At 36.5% G+C, this 10,638-nt stretch overlaps 1 protein-coding gene across 1 annotated transcript; it reads right to left on the bottom strand.

Moving 5' to 3' along the window:
* Positions 1-5,824: 5,824 nt before the first annotated feature.
* Positions 5,825-9,294, bottom strand: LOC753578 (E3 ubiquitin-protein ligase NEURL1B; the record flags this gene model as incomplete). Its single annotated transcript, XM_030985658.1, is given in 1 exon segment — positions 5,825-9,294. A coding segment is annotated over 1 exon segment (489 nt), but the record flags the coding sequence as incomplete, so codon positions are not given.
* Positions 9,295-10,638: the final 1,344 nt, after the last annotated feature.

Genomic DNA, 10,638 nt, shown 5'->3' with positions numbered 1-10,638 from the left:
TCCCAATAATATCCTTCTGTCCATTACTAAAAGAAACATACAGGTGTGAGCCTACTGCCTGAACTGCATTACACATGTATGTCAGACAACATTGACAGAGATGTCACTGGAGACTTGTTCAGTTAATGTGTACATGTATGTCGCGGTAAAACACCACTTCTCTTTTTTAAATGTGTAAATGAATGGCGACTGCACGCAACAAAGCTTCTTTAAGCGTTTTTAATAGCTCTTTGTTACAAGATACAGAAATGTAAAGCATTACATTTTATGTCACTTTTAAAACCCTACTGTGATGTACAGCATCATATCTGAACAACGCTTTACATAATGACACTACATGAAATTTGTGGAAGAAACTCTGTCATACGAATAAAAAGACAAAAGGCCATATTTGTAATGTAATCAAATTTATACATACATGTAAGTTCCTCTCATTTCATTCACCTGTTACAAATACCGGTAATTGTATCTCAATTCTCAATAGTCCTACATTGTACATCAGTTGTTGCTAGGTAGGACAAACATGTGTAACTACCTAACAACACATAATATATGCAATTTGCATTCTGACTATTGAAATACAATGATTTGTGAAGGGTGAATGAAATACTTTGTATTACGAAAATGGCCTAATGTGATAAAGTATTTCCTGTAAAGGATATATTATGAAAATGAATAGAAAGTGCACAGCTCACAAGCTTCATTTCAAGTGTTAAATTGATTGCACCTTAATTTGACTTTATCATGTTTTTTTGCTCTTAAAGTCCCGGAGCATTTAAACAAAATTCTGAATATTGGTAGCTGTACTGAGCTGGCACTGAGTACAGGTACTGCAGTAGTGTAGTGCAGTTACTGCGGCTCAGCATAGATTGCACGGCATAAGCGCCGTGACACCACAGGAGTTGCCCGCTGGAGGCATTTGAAATCCTGTACACTCGCTAAATTTTGCCAGTTTAGGGGGGGGGGCGGGGAGCCGGGAAAAGGTGAACTATTCATGACGTCAGCAATAAAAAGTGAACTATTCGGCAGGAAACGTCTTTTCTAGTAAAACTTTTCTTTTTCTTGTGTGAACTCCTAATGCGAAAATGTTATAAGGGCTATAATATATAAACCAGGTTTACATTTACACTGTACACATGTAAACTGACGATTAAACTATGAAAAGGTTAAATTCCAACAGCATTTGAAAGACAATACTACATGTAATTTAGAACTTCCCACAAAACAAAAGGGCTTGAAAATGGCTTTTAGTGGGAAAACAACGACCATAAGTTGTGGAATCGACTTAAGTGATTGCAATCACCCAAGTAATTTATTGGTGTAGACAAATGCTCACGTTCCTGTTAAAGCTATTTTATGTATGTTATTACCAAAGAAGAAAAGATGTCAGTCAGTCAATCAATAGTGTCTGATAGTGAAGTCTAGAAGGAAAACTGGTTTCCTTACATAATTTTTAAACTAGGACACTGCTTATGTTTAAATTTTACAGATAGGACATACTTCCTGCAACATTCTACAGAATTTAATGTTGGCTGCAAAAGGGACATTGTATCTTTAAAATTAAAATCCCAATACATGTTTGATCCCAAAATCAACATGAGTTTCTCACGATATTGAGAAAAAATTAATGTCAACAGAACAAAGCTTACATTTACATGTGTACATTAATAGTGTATAAAGAACAGCTAATGTGTTTGTTTGCATTCAGATTGTCACAGGTTAAAGATAAACTCCAGTTCTGGTAAAAAAAAGAAAATTAATTCTCACAGAATCAAACGAAACTTACACTGAATGTTCAAGATTACAAATAAATGACATGTGCCAAACAATTTTGGAAGAAAATGTATACTGGCTGAGTAATGAGCATAAAAAGACAAGGACACCAAGGTAGTACTAGCCCCGACACCATGTGCGTTGTCCCATATATAGCTTTCTGTGTACAGTGCTTGTTACTTTACCAAGACTCGGCCAAATTTATTATGATTTTGATGACTCCAGAACCTTGCAGTGCACACCAATACTTACTTGCTACATGATCAACTGTTTCTGATCCATTCCACACCTTTTCTTTCACAATGCAATCACATTACCAGAACTGGAGTTTATCTTTAAATTGAAGCTAAAAATGCTTGCTAATTCTTTTATCAATGGGCACATATGTGAAGACAATATCAATTTATCTATTAAAGTGATACAGTAATCATGAAACTCCCCTGAATAGAAGACGGCCTACTTCATAATCTGGCTACCTAATTGAGGTCAACATCTTAGATTTGAGGGGTGAAAAAGAAAAGTAATTCAAATAGCTACGGTACATGTATTTCCTGTTGTCAAACATTAATGCAGTCATTTTTGTCTTTATGGTTAACTCTGTTTCTATTGGGTGGCCAAAATAGACAGGTTGACTGTAATTTTCCCTGTCAAATATTTATACTTCACCATGAAATGAAGATGGCTAAATCAGCCATGATTCAAATAACTCTCTCTCTTACATATCGTCTAAGTAACATTCCATAATCAATAGCACATAAACATTTCCATGGATACAAATGATCCAAAGATTGGAAAAAGACCAGTCTACAAGAATAGTCGGTAAACAGTAGGCTCTACAGTGAAACAAAACAAAATAGTCATCTGATTGGTCAAAACTGAAGTAGTGATTTTAGCCATGCCCCAAAAAGAAACGAACTATGTCCGTTGCCCCGAAAAAGGATAATTAGGCAAGAATTCTCTGTACACTATTATGTGAATTCGGTATATAAAAGATATATGGAATGCTTCAATATTCGAGGCATAGCTGTTTATATACTGGCTCTCGGTGACATTACATCCTGCTATGACCCCTTGAGCCTATAGAAACAGCTATGCGTCTCATAGCAGTCAATATATCTATACTTTCATTCTTGCTGAATAAGCACGGTCTCACTTTAAAATGCGGTTACTTACCGTACAAGTATCATACATACATGTACAATGTACATGTATGTGTACATGATTACTCAATATATATTACATTTCATCTAGCATTTACATCAAAACTTCTGTACACCAATATTATAATGTTGTATCACATGCACTTCAACATAGTAACAAAAATGCATTGCTGCAGCGTACTTGTACTTTGAGTTCAAAAGCCTGTTACATGTACAGGTACATCATCTTACTTTGACATACGTGTGCATACAGTACATTCCCTTTTCGTATTGTCCCGTTTCTAGTTACATGCACCATACTTCAGGATATACTGCATTCTGATTCTAGCGATCATACATGTATATAATGGTCCTCATAGTCCATAATGGACAAGTATCTATGTGAACATTAGCAAAATGTTGAATAATGACCAATGATTAAATCATTGACACAACTCTCCTATGATAGAACTATTTATTATCAACATTCTACTTCCCCATCATTTTTAAGTCGATTCTATCTAATGTATTTGGACATACTGGTAACTGAAAGAATATGAATCTCCAGGCGCGTACGCAAGATTTTTTCGAACGGGGGGTTTTAAAATTTGAAAATCACGCCAAAAATATCGCAATGACTCAGCTATATGCTTGTACAATTTTACAATTGTACATGCACACTTGTACATGTAGTGTAGTGTATAATCGTGCAGATTGCTCAGAAACAGATAAATGCACACGTAAGCAGAGTTTTCTTTTCTTTTTAACTCATACATACTTTAATATCTCTTTACCATTATAAAGAAAGCAATTTCAGACTCTCTACTGGTATTTCAATTACATGCATGTAAATGTAGATCTATAAGGCCAAATAACAAAAATAATGTGTTTTTCGTCCAGACTTTAATTTTTTAAAAAGGAGGAGGCAGAGCATCACCTTTTCCGAGTCATTATTATGTACACGTACATTGTACATTGTAAAGCGCTTTGAGAGGGCCTTTGGTCCTGAAATGCGCTATAAAAGAACGAACTATTATTATTATTATTAGATTACTATTTACTATTTTGCATTTTTTTTCAAAGATGGCTGCCATGCTACTTATAGCTGGCCAAGTCTAGTTATTCACAGATATTGTGCTATGTGAGTATACTAATACAATGTATGACAAAACAAAAGATTTAAATCACTTTAGAAGCTATTTAAACAAAATGTTCATCACAGGCTTTTTTCTTCTTCTGCATTCATGTAGTTATAGTAAAAAAAAGAAGGCAGGTGGAGATTAAAAAACACAAATTTTTGTTATTTGGCCTAATCAGTAGTTATAAGAATTAATTCAATATATAAATCAAATACTGTAGAATTATTCAACAATTCAATGTGTAGCTTAAATCAAATGTTGCATGAAAAACAAATTGGCAAAGTGAAAATAAAAATCTGAAAAGACAATTGGTGACATGCATTAGATATTATTTATTTTTCTCCATCAGAATTTACCAGTCATACATGCAGATATTTAAATAAAAATTGATTCATGCTTCCAAACATATATTAAATTAAGCTACAATGAACCAGAAGCTTGCCTAACATATGACATCACAGCTACATACTGCATGTACATGTATGTGCTGATTGGTGGTTACTTCATGATCTGAGACCAGAAGCTTAAAGTTCTGACATGTTTAAAAGAGTAAATTAGATCATATATTTCAGGTCTTGCTAACTCCACCTCCACACTATCTGTACTACAGGTTTGTACATACATGTACAGTAGGTATTTTCAGCTCCTCTTGATTGGAACAAGGGGGATGGGGCCTGTGAGTGCGTAACTGATTTTAACAGACTCCCATCAGTGTCTTGCCCCGCTTACATGTACAATGTACATGTAGATGTTTTCACTTTCAGAAGCTCTCTTGTGTACCGCAGGCATGTAAATAGTATGCCTACAGACTACAAGCACATTAATGCTATCAATATATATCAAGGGGCCAGGTCAAATCTAGCATACAACAATGTTGAATTCGTTTATTAATAGCAGCTATTGATCTACAGGGTCAATCTATTAATAAGCACAGTCTTTTAAGTTCTGTCACATACATGAAGCAGGGCTGAACACCTTGTCAAGAGGCCATTGCAAGGAAATAGCCAAACACAAGAGGGTCGTGCCATTTAAGGTAATTTTAAAAGCAAATATGAATACTTTCTGTCAAGACTCAATTCAAGATTACTATTCCTTTACAATGTATGTGAGAATAGCATGGGATAGTAATATTTTACCGGTAGGCCAACAAAATAAAGAAAACTTGCTGAGAATTGCAAAACAAGCCGATCGCCTGTCTGATTATTAAGATATTCATGATTGAATATCAAAATTTCATTACCGGTACCCGGTATTCGTTTTCCTAACGGTTTTTATTACACTACAGTCTATCAGGGAAAATGAGTATGGTAAAACCGGTCACTCAAAGATGTTTACTTTTTAGAGGCCTTTCATGATCATTTTAGGGCTTCAATATTACACCATATCACAGACACTAATAACACGTAGGGCCATGCACCTCAGATTTAACATTGTCAAACGATGCATTTAAGCTTAATTGAAATATGCGTGTATAATATCTTGTTAAATAAATTGGAGAAGATAGTGCATCCTTTGTGAACTTCATATGCAGAGGCAACATGTATGACCAAAAAAGGTTGATGACATTATTATAAAGCATTATAATAGCCTTTAATAGGCTAGAGAGTACATACATGTAGGGTAGTTTTGAATTCATGTGAGGAGAGCTTGCCCATAGCAACGCTGACGTTAATGAAGAAAAGTGCTGCATGATTAATGTACACCTGACAGAGAGTGTGGATCTTGTGCACACTTTAAGGAATATATCTGGCATGTCTAAAGTACTACTGCGTGGACTGCAAAGTATGATATGAAAAATAAATTGAGGTATAACCTAATAAAGAAGTATACCTGTCTTTAAACATAAACCAGTAATCAAATAAATTCATCCGTAATTCTAATTTTTGTTCTTTCCTTTTGAAACAAAAATCATGTATTCAAGTGTATCTCATTTTCAAAATAATTTTGAGATTCTAGATTTTAGATTGTATTACAATTTTACATGGTACATGGTACGAAAATCCAAATTCGCCATTTAGCTACAAGTACAATTATTAAAGTTGCCTACCGGTAGTTGTGTACCGGTAGTTGTGTACCGGTAGTTTATTAAGTATGCAAAATACAGTGTAGCAGACAATCCATTGTGTTTTTACTGCAGCAAAATAAATAAATGGTGGATCTTGAATTTCACTTAGATAAAAAATATTGGATCACATGTACACTATGTACTCTACTCTTAAGATTTATTATCAATATCTCAAGTTTACTGCTTGCCTGTATTCACACTACTTGCCCCGATCAAGGTTCATTTTAACCACTGCCGATGATTAAAAACAAAAATACAACACATACTCTTAAAAGGGCAAGCTGTACAAAATACTACATGTAACAGGTATCGGTACAAATGAGTATCATTTCCATCAAATTCAAACATCAAATTCAAACTTTCATTACAAACAATATATCTATAAAATTATTTCAGAAGAAGATATAATGTACATGTACTACTTCATGATGTTGGGATTAGATAATTTGGATGTATAGAGAGCTAATTCTTGTGATAAATCTTAGCAATCAATGAAGTTCCTTTCATTCCACATGTGCATAAACACACAACAGTAATAAGTCTGACACTTTCGTGACCAAGATTCTGTCACAAGGCAACTCAAACTGCTAGCTACAGTACATAATGTATGTACATGTACATGTACCAACCCTTGAAATAAGCAGTACCAACCCTTGAAATAAGCAGGTGCAGGGCGCAAATTTGCGCACGTAGAGCCACTAATTAGGCCTGTAAGTATCTAAAACTAGATGGCGAGGCGCAAGTTTTTGATGTAAAAATGTGCCCGTTGGTAGGCACATACATTTATGCAATCATACACAGATTTCATTGACTCGTGCATGACCAAATGGCTCGAAGGATCGAGAAAACAAAATGTCAAATGAAGTAACAAACAAGCAATTGTATATTCATTAGGGATCTATCGAGGTTTGTTTGTTGGTATAATTTATTATATCGTCCCAAATAGAATTCAGAATTCTTTCATTGACAAGTAAATAACAGGTACGATGTTCTCGATCGCAATAACTTTCATTTTGCCAGCAGCCGATCTAGCATTGTTTTGGAAAAAAACTAGCAGGCCAGCTTCCCACCGCAAACCTGTTGAGTCCTGGTAATTTTGCGTGTAGTGGATCTGCCGCTGGTGCGGTAGCCTCGCTGGGAAACTGCCAGCCCGCTAGCTTTCCATCACAGACTAATCATGTTCTGCCGAGAGTGTGGCGGAAGGTTTGTGTGCGAGGTGCGATTTTGATCTATTTGAGAAAGACTTACCAAGTCCATCTGACTTCCGATATTTGTGAAATTGACGATTTATTTATTTATTTGCTCATCAGTATTTTTAGTTACGTTAAAATACTGTGCAAGTTGATGTTCTTAATCGTAATGACAATCTTTGCTGTTGATCTTGTTAAGATTAAGAAGTTATTAGAATTGATCACATCCGCATTTTGAGATTAAAATTGTTGTATTATGTTTGAGCTTATTTAACTTGTGTAATTGGTTGTTATCTGTTTTGGAAAATTGCCCTGGTTCTGGTTAAATCCCTGTGAACCAGGGGCGACTTTTGAAAATAAATTGCCCCTGGTTCCTGGACGCCTTTTTCAAGGGTTGACATGTACATAGCTATAAATGCTTTCTTATTAATCAACACAACCCTTACATGTAGCTGGTAAACCTGACACCCAAAATAACAATGACAAGTGTTACACTGGGATCATCAATTAGCAGGGAACTCCTGAAGCTTTCACTTTATACATGTATACATGTCAAGTACCCACCTGTCTTCAAAGTACATGTAAAAAAAAAAAGTACAGAGCAGCAACTTAAGCTAAACCTCAGGAAATCTTGCTCACAAAATGTGAGTGAAGCAGCTGTAGCTTTCCAACAAAGAGACGTGAGCTGGTTCACAAAAGTGACAGGTAATACATACATGTAGATGTAGATAGCACACTGTGACTTGTACATGTATCCTGATGACATCTGCAAAGACTGCTTGACCTATTGGACAGTAGGATTCCTCAAGTTGTAAAGCCACTCAAATAGGTTGCATACTTTCTCTCATACATGTGTGTACATCCCACACGGAGTAACATCAGCAATGACTGTCTTTCATGTCAGACAGTGAGATCCCCTCATCTCATCACCACACACTATTGCTTGAGCATCCTAATAATGATGACTGCTACAATTAGATCGCATGACCTTCTATTTCAAATAGATGGCACACTGCGGCTTGTACATATACTGTACATGTACATCCTAATCAGCAAAAACTGCCCTGCATATTGGACATCAAAACCATAAACATTTTGTTGCACACTTTAAATTATACATACATGTACATCCCAGTAATATCAATAGTGACCACTCCGTATGTTAGACAACATGACACCTCCCCCTTCTTAAACCAATCAAAGAGATGGCACACTGTGGCTTGTACATCCCTAGAAATCAGCAATGACCCCACCATACACTGGGTAGTATGCCCTCTGATCTTGTAGGCCTATTCTAAGTGATGGAGATGGGGACATGTCACACTATAGGTGTACATCCTAATGTCATCCGCAATAACTGCCCTGCACATCGAACAGCATGACCCTGTCATCTCAGTGGTGCACACCATGGCTTGCATATGCTTAATAAAATCAGCAGCAACAGCTCCACATACTTGATAGTATGACCCTACTTTGAACCACCCAAAAGAGATGGCACACTATGGCTTGTACATCCTAATAACATCTGCAATGACTGCCCTGCATATTGGACAGCATGATCCTCTCATCTTATTGGCGCATTCAAAGCAGCAACACGTGTGTCCACACTTATAGAAGACAGAGTTCACTGGTGCTTCAAAACAAATGGAGCACTCCTCCACCTCTGCAGGTCCCAAGGGTTGTGGGGTAGTAGACCCTTGAGGGCCACCTTGCAGATACATTAATAATGAAGACGACGATGAGCTTGCCTTGGCACTTTTGGTGGGGGGTTTAGATGGGCGTGGTGGTTTGGGCTTTGATGGTCCAGCTGTTCCTGTGATGGACGGTGAGGAAGAGGAAGAGAGAGATGCTGCAAGGCTGAATGCTAGAGCTTCAGCATTGACTGCAGCATCTATCTCACTGGCTGAGGCTGCATTGAGGTTGGTAGCGTTGCTTTCAGCGGTTGTCTCGGTCATGCCAGTACAAGGAATGCTGATGTTACGATAACCTGCAGAAAAGAAAGCATACACTGTAAGATGCAATTGTCAAACTTTAAAGGGTTTGGTATTCCAGAGCAATGTGATGTACAGTATCGTGAAAATATTAATAATAATAATAATAATAATAATAATAATAATAATAATAATAATAATAATAATAATAATAATAATAATGGGTTCTTGTATAGCGCTCATGCCAGTCAGATTTGACCCTCCTGGCCCTCCCGATTATTACCCTGGCTTTAGCACGGCTGCCATACGGCGCTCTAGCATTAAGCAACCTATCAACATTACACATGCAATTTTACTTTGAGTTGCAGTTGAAGGCGCCGATTTAATGAGAATAATAACAGTAAACAATGCTGTTTTAAAAACCAAAGATGGCAGAATAATCCATTTTCCTCCAAGTCCAAACAGAAATCTGGACATTTGGTCCCAGTTTCTGAAAGGTGAGTTTGACAGTGCTTGAGTTGGGAAACATTTTTACCAACGGTACCATGCCAGCGTCCGCCGCTCTCCCTGGCACGGGTAAGCGTGGGCCTGGAGCCCTGGACATTTTTTTTTTTTTTTTTTTTTTTAATTGCGGCCGAATATTCGGGTACGAGAAATCGTACCCGAGTAGTTGTCAACCGTGCGGGTACTCAAGCATTCGACTACCTGTCGCAGCCTTAGTTCAGGTACTTTGCAATGAACAAGTCAGAGCACTGGAGCAGTTTATAAATACTTAATACTGCTTAATAAATCAAAAATTTGAATAAACAAATAAATAAACTACAGTGTATATATATATTGATGCACCTTCTTTGCCAATACATATTGCCAATTATCATCTGTATCAGACATCTGAGCAGTGGTTTTACAAAATCATAATACACGTGTTGTAATCCTAAAAGAGCGAATCAGTCAATATAAGACTATATTACCCGTAGTCTCATATTGACCATATTTTGTCATTGCCCATCTACAGTACACTGTATAACGCGTATGAGAACCTGCACACTTTGCGCACACTCTATTGTGACGTAATAATCACACCAAAGGCACACTGTTTGCAGTGTATCAACATTTTTGTCAAGCACTGGATGCAGCGCTGGTTTGACAATGCTTTTGCAACTTTTTATGCTAGGAAACCCTGTGCAGTGTAGGCTACTGTATTTTATGTAATTTAAGAGTTTCTTGTTTGCTCTAGATGTCTGATGTGGTTAATAATAGTAATGTTGATTGTACAGGTATATATTGAGTTTAAAAATACCAATTTCCTTTATGATCATTACACATGTACAGGTATGATATTATTAACAATTATGTGCATAATCCAAAGAATTTTTAAATAAGCATCTGTACTCCTAACTG

Source organism: Strongylocentrotus purpuratus, unplaced genomic scaffold (assembly GCF_000002235.5).
Source record: "Strongylocentrotus purpuratus isolate Spur 01 unplaced genomic scaffold, Spur_5.0 spur5_scaffold_15, whole genome shotgun sequence".
In the NCBI taxonomy this organism is placed as follows: Eukaryota; Metazoa; Echinodermata; class Echinoidea; order Camarodonta; family Strongylocentrotidae; genus Strongylocentrotus; species Strongylocentrotus purpuratus.
Note: the sequence above shows the minus strand (reverse complement) of the source record. Positions and strands in the feature narration are given on the sequence as shown.